The 21,933-nt window shown below is 46.6% G+C and overlaps 1 protein-coding gene across 4 annotated transcripts in view; it reads left to right on the plus strand.

Moving 5' to 3' along the window:
- The window catches only part of SRGAP3 (SLIT-ROBO Rho GTPase activating protein 3), a 131,310-nt gene that overhangs the window by 68,730 nt on the left and 40,647 nt on the right, over positions 1-21,933 (plus strand). For all 4 annotated transcript variants that reach the window (XM_075514458.1, XM_075514455.1, XM_075514457.1 and 1 more), the window contains exons 4-6: positions 12,150-12,212; positions 17,927-18,112; positions 19,601-19,729. In XM_075514458.1, coding sequence (XP_075370573.1) covers positions 12,150-12,212; positions 17,927-18,112; positions 19,601-19,729 — 378 coding nt within the window. The remainder of the gene's footprint in view (positions 1-12,149; positions 12,213-17,926; positions 18,113-19,600; positions 19,730-21,933) is intronic.

Genomic DNA, 21,933 nt, shown 5'->3' on the forward strand with positions numbered 1-21,933 from the left:
AAAGCAGAGAAGGGTAACAAGACTTTCTAAGAAGTACACGTCACATCTTAATGAGAAAACTAGAGAGGAGTTTGAACTCTGGACAGTGAAAATGTAAAACCATAGTAAGGCAGGCCAAATAAAATTCTCAGAGACACCTTGCTAAAGACACAAAGCTAACAGAAACTTCCCCAAAATCAGAAGGAAGAAATCTGCTGCAGGGTGTGGAGGGGGATAGATAGGTGAGGTGCAAAAAGGCTACGAGGTAACAGCCAAAGGCCAACTGGCTTCTTTAGCTTGGTACTCATTATGGAAAAGCTTAGACTAGAGATTTTCTTGGTGGGCTGGTGGTGTTACCAACCTGAGGAATCTTATCCAACTGAATTGTCATTAGATGTTGCAGAGGAAATCTGTACAAGGGACTATCAGTTACAAGTCTTTCCAGACAATATTTATCCAAGAATTTTAAAGAAACTGAGATATAAAAGTGTCAAGTGACTTGCAGTGAGGTGTGACCTGATGCTTAAACGGGCATCAGTGCCAGAGAAATGAGAGGTGGAAAACATGATGAGTTTTTTAAAGACTCCTGGAGGGCTTCAGAAAACAGATCAGCAATCTGACTTTAAAAACAGACTTGTTGGGTGAAACTTTACTGAAGAGGAGAATGACAGGCATGTAGGCAGATTCAAGAGAGGAGTCAGTGTGGCTTTCTTAAGAGAAAAGTCATGCCTCAAATCTAGTGGAGGTATTTCCAGGAGCCAGTCATTATGTGAATAAGTTGGCACAGTACCTTCAGTGTCTTGCAGGCTTTGGAAAAGGTCCCTCGCCGAAGTTCTTAAAGAAAAGAAGCTGCTGAAGAATAAGGAGTGGTTATTTTCTGGATAAATGACTGGTTGAAAGACAGGGAACAAAGGGAAGAAGAATTTCAGTGGAGTTCTTAATAAATTATTTGGAGAAAAGAATGAATAGTAAGATGACAAAGTCTGCTGATCATACAGAATTATTAATGATAACCAAATTAAAAATGAGCATCAAAGACTTGCAGGAATCTTGCAGTCAGGTGGACCAGGACTCTTCAGTTGAAAATGAGGGGGGAGTGCGTAATGTGGGAAGAGCATGACAAGTCACAGCCAATTTGTAGGCAGTGAGTAGGAATGAGGACCTCATCGTGCCTGCTAATGTAAACCATGGGCGGTCAGCAGGCACTGGGCAGAAGAGAAGGTAAAAAGGAAAGACCTGTAAACATCATTAATACTATATAGATTATGTTACATTTGCAATATTATGGGTAATGCTACATGTGTGTTGCCTCATACCATGTTTTTGAAAGCCAGACATGTTACCTGAGTCCTTGGGCAGTCGGACAGATGTGAAAGTGTGTTCCCTGTCGCCAGCTGCCCGGCCCCGCTGCCGGCGCAACTTTGGGCTGGGGAATCGCAGCCCTGCAGCTCATCGCATCATGAACGTGCTCAGTGGCATCACTGGCCCTCTTCTCCCACTTCTCTTCTGGGCATTTGCTAGTGGCCGCCCTCAGGGATACCGTGCTGGGCTAGGTGAATGTTTTGCCTGCTTTTATGGCTCTTACGTTTTTCTTAATTTTTATCACTTGTTTTCAACATGGGTAGCTGGAGAACTGCAGTTAGTGAGCAGTGTGAGCCTGTTGGGGTGTTTGCCTCTCCAAATGGGAGAAAGGCGCTTGAATCGGTGGTTATCTTAGCCCAGCTGGAGAGTAAACTTAATGTGATATTTTTATGGCCAGTTTCCTCTAGTTTATAGATCTGACCTAGAAATTAAACTGCAAGGTCAGGTTTGGATTTGCTGATCTGATACAGGACATAATCCCTTTTCCTGTCCTTCTGGCCTCCAGAAATTGGACAGATTTGGGATATTTCAGTTAGTTCAGTTCTAAGTCAGTCTCAAAATCTCCCTCCGATTTGCATTTTACTCTGAACCCAGTTTTGAGATGTATATTAAGACTCTTCTAGGTCTGTGAATGGTATATCTCATTTTGAACCATAGGACAAATCCAGTCAACATTCAAACAAGGGCATAAATAGTGTTTGAACTGTTCTTCTTGTAGTAAGTCAATCCTCAGCCAGGAGAAGATGATAAAGTATTTCATACATTCAGCAGAATTATTTCTTTGTGGTTGCTTTTTCCTCTGTCTCTCCCTCCCTCCCCTTTTCTTAATTTAAATTTTAACTTACACAACGCTTATATTCTATAGAAATTGGTGCTCCTTGTTTCTCTCTCCCCTGTCTTCTGCCAGGAGAGGTGAAGTAGCACTGACTCCATCTGCAGCCTGCCAAAGCCAGCACCTGCTTTTAATCAAAAGGAGGCTTTACAATAGAGTTGTAAGGATCTGTGATTTCACTCACATTTGTCCCTTGAGGTTTAAATTGTAGCAGGACTCACGTGTCCCTGGAAATAATGCTCAGCTAAATCATGGAAAAGGCTTATTTTGTGTCACCATTTGCCCTTAATGTGGATGGGGGGCTGACACTTTTGGGGATATTCAGGTTATTTTTCTTAACCTATTGCACGCTGTGCCCAGAAGGGGATCTGGGGCTGCACTTCCCACTTTGCAGCAGTGTTTGGTGAGAAGCCTTAGGCACATGTGTGGGAATATGAGCATCCTGGTAAAAGGCTTTTTAAGACATCTGGTCCAGCCTTGCAGCTGGTATGAGATTGCTCAGAGGAGGTATCTCTCACTATTTTATCCGTTCGGGTTTTGAGTATGATGAGTGAAGTGCTTGAAGCACTCCTCCTGGGGAGACTGTACCATACAGGACCGTTGGGCAAATAAACCGGCTCCAGAAGGGTTAAAGGCGCCCGCAGTTGTGGTTCAGCTGTTCGGTTTTGTTGTAGATTGCTCTTTGATGGTAAATTAGGGTAACATTTTTCTCCAGAGATGTCACTTTTAATTCCTCCCATCTAGAATTTATTAATCGGTTGTGACATGCTGCCGGTACACGGAGGAACTGGAAGGTTTTGTGTGTTGTGCTTTCATTATGTAAATGTAAACAATCTCTGCAAAGAAGCAGGGACCTACTATCTGGAGTACGAGGATGCACATAATTGAGAAGCAATTGATCAGTGTGGTGGTAATCTGCCAAGAAAGATGCCAGGTGCTGAGCTGCTTCTGCCCTCGGCTTCCCTGGGTACGCTTGGCAGCAGTGGGGGTCGTTCATCAGTAAATTGGGGCGTTGCGTTTTGTTCATCTCCACCGAAGTGTTTTGCCCTCCCGCTGACCGGCCGTGTACAGTCCCTGGCATTCAGCCCTGCATCGCTCAGACACGCCTCTCGCTGTGGCCGGCCAGAGAGCCTTTTGGCTTACCCAAATCCAAGAGAGAGGCAAAGCAGGAGCTAGCAGGGATTGAGTTTTTAGTGTTTGAGTTGGAGACATTTAACTGAGCCAGCTCCAGGTCTCACCTTGCCTCAGCTGAGGTCAGTGACGGCTTGCACTGGCCTCAGCAGCAGGGCTTATGGGAGGTATAAGTTGATTATCAAAGATAGAGGAGAAACTAGATTGTGTTTTTTGAATCATTGGCAAACCTGGTTTTGCAGGCTGTGGGCTAAGCTGGGGTCCCTGCTGTGGCTGCGTTGGGTGACAGGACAGCTTTGCCGGGTGTTTGTGAGCCGCAGTTGCTCCTCTGGATTGTAGCAGTGCCTCGAGGCTGGTGGTTCTGCTCGCAGGGGAAGCTGTGCTCCCCCCAGAGCCGAGTTGCTCGTGGCCCACGGCTGTGGGCTGAGCCGAGGGCTGGTGGCTCAGCTAAGGCTGGTGGTGCTTGGGTCAGGGAGTTTGCCATCTTCTGCTTGTGGATCACGTCCTTTTTGGCTTAATTAGTGGCAACTTTGTTAGCTTTGAAAGTGAGGAGGAGGCCCTGTTGGAAGAGATGCAAGCCCTCCTCTCATTGTCCGTTTCTTTTTAATATCACCGAGCGCTGCGAAATGGGGAAAAGCAGACTGTGGCCCTCGGAGTCGAGTTGAATGGCGAGGTGCAGAAGTCTGCAGGGATCTCAGCAAGGGCTAGCTTCTTGGGACAGTGATGATAGCGTTTGGGGTTTTGAGGAGGTTTGGTGGGGTGGAAAATGAGAGATTTTCTGCAGCCAGGATTTTAAACTCCTCCTTGAGAATTTGAATACAGAATCAAAGAGAATTTATAAAGCCAGATGTTGATAAATAAATGTGCATCACTGAAAACAGTGGATCTGCTTTGGTTGTCCATAGGCACTGCAGGCAAGATATATCCAGTGTCTGAGCTGATTGTTTGGCTCAGCATACCCAAAAAGGAGAAACTCTGTTTTTAGGGAAATACCATAAATTACTTATGAAACGCTATTTACCCACAGTCTGTATGGTTTTAGGGGGGAGGGGAAAATTGTTAGGAACGTGGTCCTGATACGCAGAAATAGTTTGGAATCCCAAGAGAACAGAAAACTAGAATAAGTTGAAAAAAAGCACTATTGAAAACAAAAAATGAAACTGTAGGCCCTAAGTCACAGTTAGGAAAAAAAACCTGCAAAGCTGAGAAAGGAAATGGGTAAAGCTTATAATGAAAATACAAAAAAGACATGGGGATTGAATTCCTGAAATTGGCAGATAGAGGAATTAAATACAGAAGGAACAACTTTTAAATAAGTGTGTGTTTGTATAAAATATATGCAACAGTGCCCTTAATGCACACATACGTATATGTATGTGCATATTGAGTGTATTTATGTACCTATGTGTGCTACTGAGTAACTCGGTAATAAAGTGGTACATAAAATCATGCGTAGACAAGTGTTAAGTGATGCATATAAGGAAAAGCAACTTTCCAACTTGGATGCATAAGGCTGGGCTCTGCACTGAATTTGGGACGAGACATGGAGTTAAAGCGTCAGGCTCTGAGCATGCCGGTTCGGCGCTCGCTAGCAGTCAAAAAAGAAATCAGAAGTTAGGAATTGCTGGGAACAGAGCAGAAAACATTGTTAACTCCCTGCAAATCCACGGACCCGTGGCATGTCCGCTTGTCGAATCCTGTTGTTTTTCTTACTGCTCCTTCCCTCCAACACTGCCGCTGTGCTTGGTGGCATCAAGTGACAGAGCGTCTCTGTTGGGACACATCAGCACTTAACCAGGCATGCTTGGCTGGGGGGGTCAGGCAGCAGCAATGGGTTTGCAGTGCGAGGGTGAAGGACCGCAAGCCCCACGCAGCGCGTAACACGAGGGGTCTGGCTGGCAAGACCTGGCCCCTGGGTCGGGGCACAGAAGGCATTCTCTAGGGAGGGGAGCTGAGGGGTTGCTTTGCTCTGCGACAGTGCCATGTCCCCCAGGATTGTCACGGGTAGCACAGATTTGGGAACAGAGGCTTGGAGAACTCTGAAGAGAAGAAACCTGCCTGTCTGCAGGAGAGTTTATAGTCGGTCTTGGCATCGCTTGTATTTAAGCACAGTGATAGAAGTCAGTTAAGCAATCCACGGTCCTTTTCTTGGCCTTTCAGGGATTTTTGAATCTCATCCAAAGGAATCCCAATTATAACTGTGGAAACTTGTCTCCTTCTTGCATACCTGCAGAAAAAATGAACTATGGGATTAATCCAAAGGTGGTCTCAAGGCAGAGCATGGAGATGCTTGTAAGTGATATTTGTAAAGGCAGGAACCATCTACAAAATGTGAGTTGAATCCGGATTGGGACTTTGATAGTTCTTTTGTTACAAAGCGGGCAGTTACTCCCATTCAGTGATTTTGTTTTCTTTCTTCCCCTTCCTTTTCTGCCCTTCCCAGATGTGGAATATAGGAATTCCTGGCTTTGGTGATCTGAATATGCGAGGGTATGATTTGGCTTGCCCTCTGAACTCATGTTGTTCAGCTGAACCCCTGCGCGCTGAAGCTATGTACTTTTACACAGCTATAACACCCCCCCCCCCCCCCCCTTGTATTTTATCCCAGCAGTTAAACGAACTGTGCATCTTTCTTCTCCTGGCAATGCTTCAGAATTCAGAATTTAACATATTGCTACAATTGAAAGCTCCAACTGCATCCCATCGGTGTGGATGATGAGGGCAGGAACAGCAGTGTAGATTAGGTGTTTTCCTGACACCTGGCCCTGCTTCTGTGACCCTTTTATCTGAAGCCACTATATATATGGCAGTTTTCATAGCAGGAGTTTGCTGGAGCCTAGAGACCCAAGACCAGCGTCTTTCATTAGTGATACCGAGGCTGGGGGCTGTACTGCTGTGGCTGTTACAGTGAAGGAGGAGCCCACAGGGATATTAAATGTGTCTCAGCATCTTTATAAAAAGACCCAGTAATGATATCATTTACTTGTTGTGCTGGCTGGTTACAGTTGCGGTGACAAAGGGCAATTGTCCTCTAGTGGGTATGGCTTCTTCCTGCACAGAAACTACCGTTCTCTAAAGTAGGGTAATAAATTTCTGCAGAGATTTTTTTAGAGTTGGGCACAATGTCATCTGGAGACCAGGAGCTGTGTATCCAGGCTGAAAGAAAACCACAGATGTCTGCTACAGAAGTGCTATGGTGCTGCTGGTTAGATAGTTGCAGGTGCTGTTGTGGTGCATGGTCAACATGGTTAAAAATGGGCTAAGAAATCCTCACGTCTCCTACTTTGAATCTCTCAGTATAAGACATGAAAGATGGGCTGCATCTTCTTCACCTTCAGAATTCTGCCGTGCGTTTGAGTTGGTTCTCTGGACTCATGTGAAGAGATGGGCACATCTGAAATGCCCCCTGGTCTGTGTTAATGTCTGCCCTGGGATGGGGTGAGTTTCGGTTGTCCTGGTTCTTTGCAGTGCACGTGGGTAGCTCAGCTGCAGGCATGACATTGCAGATGCCAGACTGGGGCCAGTGAAGGCCATGAAAACCTTTACTGTTTCTCTCATTTTGTTTACCTTGGCATTCTGGGTCTTTCAGTTGATGCCCAAGATGTTTTCCATCAGAAAAGCATTCACAAGCGCTGAGAATGGCAGACCAAGCCAGAGGAGGCTTTCTGAGCTGAGACTGCTTTGAAGAGCCCAGGGGCAGAACACAGTTCAGAGCAGCTCTGGGTGGCTTCGTTTGGGTGGTGGCTCGGCCTGCAGCTCCTCCTTGCAGTTTCCACTGGTGTCACACATGGCTTGAAAGGTGGGTGGTTTGGGTGGGGGGTACAGAGCTGCAGGAACTCAAGAGCGGATATTGGGTTTGACTCTCCAGCTCTTCCTGGTTCTTCAGCACGGCTTCCACCAGGATTGCTCTGGAGGTGGGCTGGGATTTGAGGGATTTCCCCTGCTTGCTGCCAGACCTAGGCACTGACATTGAGGTAGATGTGGTAAGGTGAGCTTGCAAATGCGAAATGCAGGGAGCATGGGGCCTCTGTGCTAGCAGAGGCTGGCCTTCTGGCAGCAGAAGCTTTCCAGGGAAATGTAGGACCTGGAGACGGAGTGCTGATCACTTGCGTTGAGGAACAGTGTCCTGTCAGTGAGTACTGCGGAGCTGCGCAGATATTTAAGGTATCACGGCAGGATATGACGGAGCTCCTGCAAAGGGGTGCTGCGGCGGGGACCTGCAGATAGGTCGGGGAGCTCCACAGGCAGCACGGGGGACCAGCGTGCTCTGTCTGAGCATCCCCAGCCTGCAGCTTAGCCCGTGCAATTGAAAGGAACAGCCACCCTCTCTGCCTGCTCCAGCAGACAGACCAGCCCTGCTAATGAGGAAAGTAGAGGAAGAAAACTCAATTGGGCAAATTTCCCTGGAGCTTCCAGTGTGAGTCATGTTCCTGGCGCAGGAGGAGATTATCAAGGCAAGTGTGTTAATGTTGCTAATAGGCAATAAACGGAGATGCTAAGATACGTCACTGCAGAGATCCGACTTGAACTCTTGTCGGAGTGAGTCTCCGTCACCATGAAATCTCACAGCATGTCCTCCTGGCAGAGGCAAACCCTGGGCAAGGGACGCACCACCGGCCCCCTTGGCCAGGCAGGTGTCGTCTCCCCTTTTACCTCCTGCTGTGGCAGAGGGAAAGAAGTTTGCTGCTTTTTCCAAGTATGGAATACAGGAAATTATATGTTTGAGAGCATTGCTATGTCCGAAATAACTGTGCTGCGTTATTCCCCAGTGTGAGATTTAATTATGTTCCGTGACAGTGAATTTAATTATACCCCATCCTGCAGTGCCCTGGATGGAGATTTAATGAAGAAGTGGTGTCTGTCTGGAAGGGAGTTCTTTTCTTTGTCTTTAAAATAAGCAGTTGCCAGTAGTCTGTGTTGCTTCTTCCCCTTGCTTTGTCTGCAGTGGCAGGAATTTTAATAAACCTGCTAAACTGAAGCCATTGCTATCCCAGCAAGTAACTATGGTTTTTTAGCAGGAACGGAAGGCATAAAGCAAGCGGCTGAATTGGAGTTTGGGTTTTGCGGATGGTGCCAGGGAATTGGAATGACGTTTTGGCGCTCTCTCCCATAAACACACAAATGTAATTTCTCTGTTATAAAAGGGGGAGGCAGCAAACTCGGAGGAGAGGTGAGTCCTTCAGCTTCTTTGCCTGCCTGCGTTTGGAAGAGGCTCCAGCATCACGAGGTTGGACGCTACCCTCTTGGATGCCGGGAGACTTTTGACGGTGCCAGACACCACTTTGGCCTCCAGCAACAGGATGCAGGGTGTTTGGTGTACAGCATCTATAAGCAAATGGATCTTTAAACATAGTACCCACCTGTGGTCCCCCCGTGTCAGTGGGACTCATGGGAATGACACACTGCTGACAACCGAGCCAGTTTTTGTTGCTCTACTTAGGAGTCTAAAATTAGGTTTGAAAATTACAGCTTTGTGGACTTCCCCTCCGCTGCACAGGAAATCTGGGGCAGAGGCAAGAGCTGCAGCTGACTTTGGGCCATTGCTCCTACCACAAGGCTGTCCGCCTCTGTTTGCTTTGGGAAAGGCTCGGTTCAGGGCCCGGGCTTTGACTCAGGACAGCAGGGTCAGCTGGAGGGGTTATGTGCGACTCAGCTCCTGCAGGCTTGGGGCCTCTGGGTCCGAGACCCCCATTTATAGACCCTGACTTAAATAACTCATATTCTGGATGTTCCCTTTTATCTGGGAGGGATGCATGCGTTTAATAGCCCTGTTGCTTATTAGCAAGCCGCAGTGAGATTTTTGAGACCAGCTAGTGACTGCTGGTGTCGGTGGGGAGGGGAGGGACTGGCGTTTCCAGCAGATGAGGTTTCCAGATGGCTGGGGGTCCTTAGCACCTACCTTCTGGTAATTGGCACCTTCCGGTAATTCTGGTAACTGGCATCTTCTTGGCACCTCTGCGCATATAAGAATGGGAGCAGTGTGCATCAGTTGTGCTTCTGAAGATGGGACTCTTCCAAATACCCTGACACTAATTCACAGATAAACTATAATTACTGGATAGTCACTGAACGCAGAGTGCTTTTACTCTTTAGATTCCTTGTTTCACTCTTGGCATTCAATTCTAACTTTTAATAATCTAAGGTTAAACTTTTGAAGTATGTAGGTTGTCCACTTAACTTTAATTAGAAGACCTCTCTGTGTTGTGGGCTTCTTTAGCCACCCAGCCAAGAAGCTGATGGGATTTTGTTTTCCCTGACTGTGTGCACAAAAATGCATGGAGTTATTTGAGGAAATCTGAAAGAAACTGCTCGGTTTTTTGGTTTGGGTTGTTTTTTGGGGGGAGAGGGGCATGTCTAGTTTAAACACATCTTCAAGCTATAATAAATGTTTCCTAGCCAAGAAGATTCTACAGAGAGATGTGGGGTGTAATTACAAGGGAGGCAGGAAAGCAGTGCGTGCACATCTGCAGTAGCATCCAACCGCTGGATTTCTGAGTAGGAGTTGACTTGATCTGCAGCCAAGCTTAAATGTTCAGCAGCTCCCCAAGTTGTGGCCTCTCCCATGAAATGCTATGTTCATGCTGTAGGAGGTAGGCGACTGGATCTGCTTCATCCTGCTTGGCAAGAAAAGTGAAAATACAAACTGATAATAGGATTTCAGCAGACGGGGGGGTGGAGGGCGGAAGATGCCATGAGATTTTACACTCGCAGTGAGCTTTCTCCTAAGCTTGCTGAACTTTGGCTGTTGCAGCTGTGAAATTGGAAACTTTATTATATAACTGTGGTGTGGCTATTTTGTAATAAAATGTCCTTTTCGAGAGAGACTTTGGTTCACTCGGGTCAGAATAGTGAAAATGAGCTACTGAAGATGAAACGGGGAGGGTGGGCCGTGGTCAAGGTGAACCTAAAAACCGAAATACTTGCGCTAGGAAGCCTGTCTGCATTTTGAAATGTCAAAGTTGATTGGAAATTGCAAGTCTAGAGGCAGGTGTCTTTAATAAATCTATCAAGTCAAGATAGATTGACAGCTGATACTGTATGACTGGAGAATGCAAAGCTAAGAAATTTGTGTACCCACAAATGTTTGTTGTATAATTTTACAGGGGAGTTAGTTTAGCACTAACACGCAGCCAGCTCAGTGCGGAGAATGCAACAGCCACTTACCCACATCCAGTATTGCAGGTTTTGTTAAAAAATAGGTGAAGTCAAGCTATTATAAAATACTTCTGGCTATGGAGCAGGCCCAGCTTTTGTGCACTCTGCCAGTCTTAATGTGAAGCAAGCCCCCAAAATGGGGGAAGGCATTATGTGTTAGATCTGCACCATGAGTTGATTGGGGCTGGAGATAAATACTGCCAGTGGGAAGGGCAAAGCGATACTGTCTATAATTCTAGATTCATCCCTGTGTGTTTGCAGGATAAATAAATTGTGTGATGCTCCTCATCATGGTCTCTGAAACCCAGGTTGGGTGATCCATGGACAAACATCGACCTCAAATGAAAATGCAGTGATTCTGAAATAGCGTGAGGATTTGCTGTACTGTATGTGCTCATGTTTATAGTCACGTATTTTATTTTGTTAAGGATTTGCAGAAAATTAAAGGAAATAAAAATGCTAGTTTACTTTTAAACTTCACTGTCACAGGCAGATTGGAAGAGGAGGCCATCTGTATTTTGGTTTTATGTTTAGAAATGGAAAAAACAGAGCCCAGATGTGGATTTGCAGCCCTGTTGATAATGTCTTTTCAGCTCCCGGAGCAGGAAGGGTATTAGACAGGATTTCTGAAGTGGTGTAAATAAGGGCCCTGGGGCATTTCTCATGCTGCAGGGCTGTTTCATTTTTTTTAAAACATTACGCAAAATTAAAACATACATGGTTTTGTTAACTCCACTGCAGAGCAAAGAACAGCAAGCCTCGTGTTTGGCAGGGGAGCCAGGAGAGGGCAGATCCCTGGGGCGGGCAGAAGGTGTTTAAGATGGGCATTGCCTGAAGCCATTTGTGCTGCCAAGGTCCACCCGCTCCGTTGTCAGCTGAGAAGAGGAAAGAAAAACCCTACAGGCATGAGCAATGTGAAAAATGCAGCTAGATAGCGGCAGCATAAATAGGGTGCTGTGGTTTTGTTCTCTGTGGTATGGATGTGAAAGCCTTTGCTGGGGATTATCACGATCCGCTTGGGCACAGGGGTGGAAGGGCTTGGAACAAGTACTTCTGGCCTCGTCGGGATCGGGTTGGTCACAGAGGAGAACAACTCCTCACTGCTTCCCTGTCCTACCAGCTTGCCAGCGTCCCCAGACTCTGTTCCTTCTGCTGGTGCCACAGTCTCCCGTAGCAGTACTCTGGCAGTATTGGAGACCTTCTGCCTACCTTTGATCAGCTAGTCGGGGACAAAACCCATCACCTCATTTCTTCTTCCTGACTTTGAACTGGGTATTCGTAGGGGTCCCATTCCCTCTTTCCACACCTCCTGTCTATCTCTGGAGTTTGATGCCCTTTGAGTGGCATGAGGTGGTCTGGAGCCATGGCGTGCTGGGAGTGTTCGGAGCAAGGGCTGAACATCTGTGTGCTGCTGCCTGTGCTTGACCTGTGCAGGGCCTTGAAGGCAATGTGCTTCTGCCTGCTGACCACAGCTGAGGACGTGCTTCTGGTAGGGTAGTGCTATCACAGTACTGTTCACAGTGTGTGCAGACCGCTCTTGTGAATGCGGCTTGGAGAAAGGATTAAGATGCATATGCGTGGAGTATTTGGAAGTCATACAGTTTTACTCTTCCCTCCAAAATGTATTTTCCTTTCAGAAATGCATGTTATGAGCATAACAGTCTCAGCTCCTCTCCTTTTTGTCTTCCAGAGTAAGGAGATTGGCTTACAGATGCATGAAGAACTCCTGAAAGTCACCAACGAGCTTTACACGGTGAGTAATGAGCTGATCCTACCCATGTCTAGCCTGTGCAGCAAGGGGAACGTAGGCAATGTCATTTGTTAGAACAAAATGTCTGTTCAACGTTGCAGTGACTTGGGGAGGCTCACTCTCCCTCCTGCCATCCTGCAGTACAGCCCGTTCGTTCCTCTTGCATTTGTGAGAAACGTTTCACTCTTCACTGGTTTTGACGGCAGCAGAGGAGGATTTCCCAGCGGTCCTACCGTGAAGGGCTTCTGCAGCCACATCAGGCAGCGGATCATGCCGTCTAGCTGTTTCACTTAAGCATAAATGGAGATGTTTTGGGCATGATCCAGTGCGATCTCTGGTGTCCGTAATGCTCTCACCTGCTGGGCCTTCTACACCGTGTTGCCTTTAGGCCCCTTTCAATTTTCACTCAGTTGGAGATTTCTACCAGGCGCTAATGGCTCAGAAGTCGTGCTCTGAGTTGGCAGTGCCAATTTGTGGCCGAAACCTGACCTGCTCATGTAAGTCTGAGGGTAAGGGCCTGCGGATGATGGCTGAATGCGACCTTCTGCTGAAGAATGCATAAAACTTGTAGCTCATGTGTGCTCAGCTTCATCTCCCTGTTCCAAGGAGCACTTTGGCTTCGGACCTGTCTCTGTGCCTCCAGGTGAAATCATACGCTGTTATTCAGGACATCGCTCTGCAAGCAGGTTTTCATAGTAGGGCAGTAAAAGTCTCTGTGTTGCTTCTGTCTCTTGCCCTGTAGCAATTGTTTTTTTTATTTTATTTGTGGTTTAGGATCAACAAAGCAATATAAAATCTATCTTGTGTTGGAAAATTGAGACGATATATTTGCTTTCTTTGGTTGTATCTGTTACTGGTACATAAATAAAACTGCAGTAGGCTTATTCCTAAAGAATCATTTTATTCCATCTTTTTGAAAAATAGGCCTAAACAACAGAGCATGAATGATATTATTTGAAATTTCTGCCATAAATCTTCTCTTAACAGGTTTGTTTCTGCATTGGCTGTTGAAGGATTCAGTTTGAGACCTGCAGTGTGGGTGGACAGCCAGGTTGGATTAAAAAGCCTGCGTGAGATTTGGGAGTGCGTTGTTGATGGTTGAATGTCACAAGCTGTATTAGTGGTGGTGACTAATTAAGATTAATTACAATAGCAGCATGACAGATGCAAAACAAGGAAAGACTAACAAGGGCTGGGCTGACCTTAATACCTGTGGACCAGTGTACTCAGAACCCAAACACAGGACAGGAGCCATCACCTGAGGGACATGGTTAGGTCAGTCTGAGGATCAGAAGTGTGCTGAGGTCTGAAGTGCATGCAGTTGGCCAAGGAAGAGCATAGAGAGTAATTCTGATCCCGCTGAGTCTGTGGCAAAACTTGTCTTCACTGGAGATGAGATTTCCCCCCATTCGCTGCTTTGCTCCCACATGCTGAGCAGAATGCGTTTGAATGGTGAAACAGACTGGAACGGCTGGAAGAGCTTTGTGTTTTCTTTGAACTGACCTTGCTGCTAAGATAACAAACTGACTGTGTCATCTGGCTGGGAGGGAGCAGGGCAGAGACACTTATTTCAGAAACGATGATGAAACATGAAGAAAAAGCAGGCCCTGTTGGGCAAACAAGATCGTCTTAAATCTGTTCAGTGCAAAGCAGCTCTCCTCCAGTTTTCTGTCCTTGAGACATCAGGTAAAACAGGCTTAATTGCATACTTGGCTTGCAGGTTGATCCAGCGTGCTGGTGTTGTTTTGGGACATCTTCAGGACTGACCTGGAGTTGGCGTGTTCATTGCAACGTGTCGAGTACCCAAGGGCAGCACATTCAATAACTGTGGCTGCTAACAGAATCAGATACAGAATAAGGACCCCTGGCTCAAAGGAAGCCAAGCTGCTTCTTGTAAAATGTCATTTGTCTGCTGTCAACACAAGGAAGTCGTTTATCGTGCCTATGGCCAAGCCTTGTAGCCATAGTACATCTGTGCCCTGGCTAGGCTGCTTTTTAAGCCTTTCAGAGGGGAGTTCTGTGCACTGTGTGGAAGCTATATAATTTTTTACAGGCTTCTCAGGCATTCACTGTCTCAAACTTAAGCCAAAATAATTAAATTTACTTTAATTCATCCTTGTTGCTGTTCTGATGCAAGTCACCCAGTGGACTCTCTGTGTGGAAAGAACTAAACCCAAAACCCACGCTGATTTTAATTAAAAAGGAAGTAGATTACTTTTGTTGTGAAGTAGGAGTTGCTTGTGAACAGTTTTGCACAGAAATAATTTAGCTGTGAATTAAAGCCAGCTTCATTCTTTTGATTCCTGCTTCCAGACTCCAGCAGACAGATATCATGTCGGAGTCCGTAAAGGTTGGAGGTTCTTTGTTTCTCTGCTGACAGGTCCCTTTCTGTATTGTATGCATTCCTATCTGAAGAAGTCAGGCAAAAATATTAGGGTAAGAAAAACAGTAACCCCAGAGCACCGTTCTGGTAGTGTTTTCTGTAAGCTCTGGCAATGATGTGTGATTTGGTGTATGGCCCTAACAATGGGCTATTTGATGTATGGGCTTTGTTTGCCATAACGCAGCGACACGGCTATAGCTGAAGGCAGCACCCTGAAGTCCATAGAATTACTGTGATGTGAACCAGGAGGATTCTTTGTCACAAGGTATTATGGAAGAGGGTGAATAACTGTGAAATGAATTGTATTAATTAGAATAACATCTACAGATACATTACCCAGGTTAAAATTAATAATAATAGTCATCATTCCCTGTGTAGCAGAACATGAATTGGCTGGAGGAAGTTTTCCCTTTCCATCTGGAGCGCTGTGATGGGGGAGGCCATACCTCCGTGGTTAGTGGGTGTTTTCTGCGAGTGTCATGCTGTAGAAATCATTGACTCTATCACACGGTAGAAGCGCATTGATACGTTGCTCTGTATCACCCCGTGGAAATCCTCTGAAAAGGACATGTTTGCTTTCATGCTCCCTTAAAAGACCAGGGAGATGGAGGTCAGCGTGCGTTGGTCTGATGGATTTGTCCTTTTCCCAGACCTTATGCCATGGGTGTCCCTTAGGTTGTGCCATAGGCTTCATCCAAAGAGATGGGGGCTGGCATCTTTGGCAGGCTTTCACCTATGGCCATGTGCATCTCTGCTTCTCCCTGTGCACTGGGCTTGTGTTTTGGTCTCCTCAATTTCAGGCGGGCCTGAGCCCATGCTTAACACTGGTCACCCAGTTTCTAATCAGGTTCCTCTGCTGGGTCAGAACCTTAATGATGAGCTGTTTACAATATAAAGCACTTCTAGCTGAAGACAGCAAACAGTGCCATTTATGTCCGGTATTTTGGCAATGGCCTTTATCCAGAATGTGTTATTAATATTGGAAAACACAACTTGTGATGTTAAATAACTAATGAACATTGGAAGGTATTTTTCTCCCTCTGCTGCAGTTAATTAACGTATTTGCAGAAAAGATCCCAGGGACGCAGCTGCGGCAGTTTTTCTTTATGACACAATAGTGTAAGACAGGGACAGTGTGACTTGGTTGCAAGTGCCGAGAAGGCACGAGGGAATTGCGGATCAAAGGGTGGATTGCTGCAGTGCAGGCAGTCCCCATTCAAAATTAAGGCAGATATTAAAACAAACAAATATCCCCCAGATTTCCAAGCGTGAGCTGTGCTGCATGGCAGCTGATGAGAAACACGGTCAACCCAGCGAGCTAAGGCATCCGTTTCAGCAACACGGATGCTGAAGTCTGGGGAAAATATTTTGACATGATCATGTTAGGTCCTTTGCACTTTGTTAAAGAGACTTTTAGAGAAGTTTTAAACCCAGTTCCCGTGTTACCTTTTAAGGTTCAAGCAGGGATAAATTACGGAGGAGGAAAAAGGGCCTTTGTTAGGGAGAGTTAGCAAATAAGTCAGAGCCTGTGCAAAGGTACGGGACCGCAGTGGGGCTCGGGCCCCCTTGCAGCACTCTGCTGTGGAGTCCTGCCTTTCCCTCCGGCTGCTGACGTTCCCCTGCGGCCAAGGGAGCCATTGGAGCCAAGGGGCTACGGCAGCGTGTCCCCAGGCCTGCGGCAGGGCCGCATAGCCGTGGGTGAACAGAGACAACCGATGAATTGTGCTGAAGTTTTTCTGGTTAGGTAACCTTCTCATAACCTTTAGATTTCACAAAGATCATGGAATTTGGACCACTGTTCAGTTGTTGGGCTTTTCTGTTGCATTGTGTTGTGGCCTCTCTGGGTGCTGGGGAAACCTCTCTCATTACTGCTCGACTGCGCTGAACTGCAGGACTTTTCTTTTTCACTTTCCTCTGAGTTTTTCCCCAAAAGATGGAGACAGTGAAGATGTGGAGGGCTCAGCAAAGCCTTCTAGTCTTTCTCCTTAGGAAAACCCCAGAAATTGTCTGGTTTGTGTGTGTCCTCTGACATTCACTGCAGAAACTGCCGTTTGAAATACTTGGCTCGAATCTGTGTTAGAATTTGCAGGATTTTGAAATAAAGCAGTTCAGAAACAAGGCACAAGCCTTTGCTTACTATTCCTTGCAGTTGCCTAAAATTGTAACTCCTAGCGATGGCACATTTGTGCAGGCCTCGATGCGGCATTTGGAGCTCGTTGCAGCTGACGTTCGTGCTTGGCAAGAGGAGAGATCATATGTTTCAGCCTGACCTTGTCCAAGTTAAGCACTCCTCGGTTCCTGCTGACAACCGCAGCTGAGGAAAACTCTGTATTTTCTTCATTAAGGCTTATGCAAAGTTACTCTGCTTTTGGGCCTTGAGGCGAGCCTGTCCCAGTGCCATTGCCAGCAGTGCCCAGGCACTTTGCGTGAGACTGATCTTCAGTGAGAAGTCAGGCATCTTGAGCCTTGTCAAGGCAATGTGAAATAAAACATCCAAATCCTGAAGGGAGATGATAAAAGGGGACAACGTGACTAAAGGCATAAAGAGAGAAGAGCAGATGCGTTCCTCTTGCCAGCTCCATTAAAATGATCACAGTGTGCCCTTTGGGCTTTTGCATCTGAAAGGAAAGGCTGTGGTAGAAGTTTTGTCTGCAGGAGTTTTCCTGGCAGTAGATCAGCATCGTCTATCCAGAGTCACTGATGGCGATCTTGAATTTAAAGGACTAGGTGTTGCTGCAGTCCACCCTGGCACTGACTGTGCTTACCGGTGGCAGCAAGAGGACAATTAAGTGGTGATAGGAGACAAACTCCACTTCTGCTTGGAAATTACAGCTCTTCCACCTTCAAGATGGGATCTACTGTCAGGATGGTAGAAGAGGGGTTATGTTGATGGGTTGGCTTAGCAGGTTCAAGTGTAGGAACAGAGGGGTTGGGTCAAAAGTGACTGCAAGTTGATTTTGGCCTCCTCGCAGTCTCTTGTCATGGAGACCCTTATCGCAGCTGCGATGCACTGGAAGTTATTTCTCATTTCCCTGTAGGAAGATACACGGTGTTCTTTGAACTCGGGTGTGTGCTGGAGGCACATCTCAGCCTGTCCCTGCAGCAGGGACCGAGCGGGGATAACGGTTCTTACACTAGCTCTGTGCCATTTTGAAATAGGGCCAGTGATGGGGTTAATTTTAGGGACTTTTCCTTCCCACCTTGTTCCTTGATGCCATAGTGGCCTCAAACAGCCCTGGCACAGCTGAGACTGCTCCATGCTGCCCACGGCTGTCATCTTCTCATCCACTCATGCTTCTTGTGGTAGGCGACTCACAAACTTCTGTTTCCTCAGGTGATGAAGACCTACCACATGTACCATGCAGAAAGCATCAGCGCTGAGAGCAAGCTGAAGGAGGCGGAGAAGCAGGAGGAGAAGCAATTCAACAAGTCAGGGGACATCAGCGTGAACCTGCTGCGGCACGAGGACAGGCCTCAGCGGCGGAGCTCTGTCAAGAAGATTGAGAAGATGAAGGAGAAGGTGGGTGAGAGGGAAGGACGAGGGAGCCAGGCTGGAGTCAGGGCTCCCTGCTGGCAGGAGGGTTTTGGTCTGGCCCTGTCTGTTTCTGCGCAGCCGTTCCTGTATCCCTGGTAAGGGGTTAGGGAGGGTGTCGACTCGTGTGTTTTGCTGAAGGGCGGTCTGGGGAGGCCATAACGAGTCTCTTTACTGTTGCCCGGCTGTGGAGAAGTGCCAAAACCAGCCGGCAGCAAGGATTTGACCTGAAGTCGGGCTGGCACTGCTCAGCAAGAAATGGGGAGAGGGGATGTTGGGCAGTGCAGCCTTGGAGGAGGTGGTGGACCCACATGGGAGCCACGTGGCCACCCATGACATCTTCCAGGCTGGCTCTCTGGAGGGAGGGCTGAGAAGGGCGGCTGGAGGGGCCTCAGAGGCTGACGGCTCCGAGAGCACATGGCAGAGATGGGCTGAGGGAGGTGCTCGTACACCAGCTGCTGGGGCTGGGGGCCATGGGTCTGGCTGGGGGCTTGCCTGTGCCCCGGCGGGGACCTGAGAGGCTGGGCTGACACCGAGGGGAGCAGTGCACCGGTGTGCCTGGCTTGGCACGGTGCTTTCTGATCCAGACATGGGATGCTGCTGCGGGGGGCTGCAGTTTGTTCATGTCTTATTTTTAAAAACAGTGCTTTTAACAACAAACAATAGCTTGGGTTCCTTCAGTCAGAGCCTTGGGGGAGCAAAAAAAGGGTTGGGTATATAAAATAACCGTGTTTCTTCCTCCACAGACTGGGAGTTAAAGCACAGCATTCAGTTGGCTTTGCTAGTCAAAACACTTAACTCCGTTGCAGCTTCAGCAAATCCCCCTAGATCTCAGGATCTCCAAAACTGTTTAAATTTTCTGTTAATTTCTGAGAATAAGCAATAGCTTCCCTAGCCAGGAAGCTTTTGCATGCATGTTGACCCAGCACCGGAACACTGTCTAGTGGCAAGCCTCTTTGAAGGGTTAATCTTTTGTGCTAAACCTTTAGACTAGCGATCTGCCTGAGCAAATGCCCCAGATCTGAGCACATCTGCTTTCCTACAGAGTTTTGAATTCTGGGTTCTGTTCTAAATTTTGTAGCTTGGGCCTCTGGGCCAGATTCCATTTTGATACAGCTGCATAAATCTGGAGCAAGTCCAAATGTATGTCAGTGTATCTGGGAGGAAAATTTGGCCCTCTTAATTTTGATTGATGCCAAAACCTCCATGAATGCACAGATAAAGGAAGAACAGCTGTGCTCGGGATGCACTAGGTACATCTGAGCAGAATGCGCTCATTGTGCGTTGGCTGACGGTACCAGGGATCTTCAGATGTGATCTCCTCCATCCTGGCAAGGGTGCCTGTTTTCATACCCGATACCAAATTTTATTAATTAACACGTCACACCCAGACTGCAGGGTGCTGTGGGGCCCTGCAGCAAGAGCTGTGAAAGTAGCATCCTATTTGTGCTCTAACGCTCCATTTTGCTTTTTCAGAGACAAGCCAAATATTCTGAAAACAAGCTGAAGTGTACTAAAGCCAGGAATGACTACCTGCTGAACCTGGCAGCCACCAATGCAGCTGTCAGTAAATACTACATCCACGATGTCTCTGACCTCATTGATGTAAGTGCTTCCTCCCCCTGCATGCATCCTGCCCATTTTCTACTGATAAGCAGACAGCTAAATCTTAAGCATGGTTTTGTCCTTAAATGCACTTTCATGTGGTGGTAGTGAAGGGGTATTGTTGGGGCTTTAAAATATGCTTAACTAGGGCCTGAAAATGTGCTGTAAATTTGGATTTCCTGCCCGCTCCCCCCTTCCCCCCCCGGTGGTTTTTTTGCTCCCAGCTGCACACATGCATTTGACGTTCCTCCCAGTTGATGTTGGCATATATGAGCAGAGCTAGAGCTGCCATTATATGGGAGTCACAGAATCATAGAATGCTTTGCGTTGGAAGGGACCTTTAAAGATCATGTAGTACAACCCACTGCCATGGGCAGGGGCATCTTTCACCGGATCAAGTTGCTCAAAGCCCCATCTGACCTGATCTTGAACACTTCCAATGATGGGGCATCCACAACTTCTCTGGGCACCTAGAACACCCAGAACCGGCCTCCTCTGAAGTTTATGGTGGCCACATGATCACACAACAAAGTAATTGATTCGTATTTATGCTACATATAAACTTCTTGCATCAACGTCTGGAAAAAAAGATGGAGTTTTTCATTATAACTGCAGGGTATGAACCAGCCTGAATCAAACACTTTCCTGAGTGCATAAGCAGGGGAGTCTGGATTGAACTGCATGGTTCAGGCATGTCTAATATATGGTTACAAACTAGAAATTGCTCGAATGTTTTCTGCACCTTTCCCACTGTATCACAAGCATGCTAAGGCCTGGTGGTTGGTGTATGTTGGCTCTGCCTTCAGAACCGCGCAGGTGTGGTGCTTTCCTTCACATTAAAGTGACGGCTTTGTCTGCTGTGGCTTCTACACAGCAGGATGTCCTCCAGCTGGAGCGTCTCAAAGTCCAGAGCCTTTGGCGGAGAATTTGCCTTGGGGCAAGCCAGGTGAGCCTTAGGTTTCCTCCTGGCCCATCGATTAGTCTGCATTTGAAACAGATAAACTCTTATGAAGATCAGATACATCCTCATTTTTTGTTGTTGAAACAGAAGATTTTTCTTTCTACTACATGCATCTGCAGTTTCTATCAGTATGAACAGGCACTTAGCCCTCCTCAACTTTGGTGGCAGTTAAGCACATGCAGGCAGTTAAGCACATGTGGAAGTGCTTTCCTAGCTGGGGAAGGTGCTTGCTGAGTTGTATCTGAAGTGCTCATTGCACAAAATAGCCTCAGGGCAGGAACTGCTGGAAGCAGGTTTTGTAGTGATGGTAGGAATTGAACATGTGTGTGTATCAGCGACTCCTACGAACTGCTTTTAAATGATTCAAGAGAAGGGATTTCCATTTCTTCCTTTAATAGACACCTTCACAGTGGTAGAGATTGCACTATGCAGAGTTTCTTTCTGCTAGAGTTGCTTCAGGGAGCACTTCAGTAACTGATCTACAAGTACCGAGTTAGTCTTCTGGCTTCAACATTACCAAAATGTATAATTTTAAAATGTGCCAGAGTGTTTATCTCCTTTACTAACCCACTAACATATATTTATTCTTCTAAGCATTAATTAAAGTAAGTCTGATGCAAAACCCCTGATGATTTCAAGGTTTTGAGATACAATAAAATAGTCTTAGTGTGTCCTTTTTGTTCTCTTTACTATTTAAGATATATTAAGCCATATTAAAAAAATAATAACTTGATCATGGAGACATTTGAACAGCAAGGTATGACAACACCTTGATTTATCTGTGGGGTTTCTGCCTTTTGTTGTGTATATTCCCCCCCCCCCCCCCCCCCCCTTTATTTTTTAAGCAAGAATGACTCATTTTCATGGAGTTTTGCAGACTTCGATTTCCTGGAGAGTTGCCGAGTTCCATTTTAGTTCTGGCTGTTTATATTATTCCTCCCAACTTTATTTCCTTGCTGACACTTCCACTGGAGTCAGCAGATGGCTTTTCTTCTGCACTCCAGGAATCCCTTCAGGGGACTTTAACTAAAGCATCCTCAACTCTGTGCAGCTAAATTTCCCTAATTATATATTCTGTTCACCAAAGAAAATAAAATATCAGATGTGTGAGCTGCACACGGGTGTCCTAATTTTAAATCCCCAAAGGAAGGGTCGTTTATTTGAAGAGACTTTTGTACAAATTCAATATATTTTGCAAGAGCATGGCGAGAAGGGTTTCAGCACTCCCCAGAAGAAGGGGATC

The sequence above is a fragment of the Mycteria americana genome, chromosome 11 (genome assembly GCF_035582795.1).
Source record: "Mycteria americana isolate JAX WOST 10 ecotype Jacksonville Zoo and Gardens chromosome 11, USCA_MyAme_1.0, whole genome shotgun sequence".
NCBI lineage: Eukaryota > Metazoa > Chordata > Aves > Ciconiiformes > Ciconiidae > Mycteria > Mycteria americana.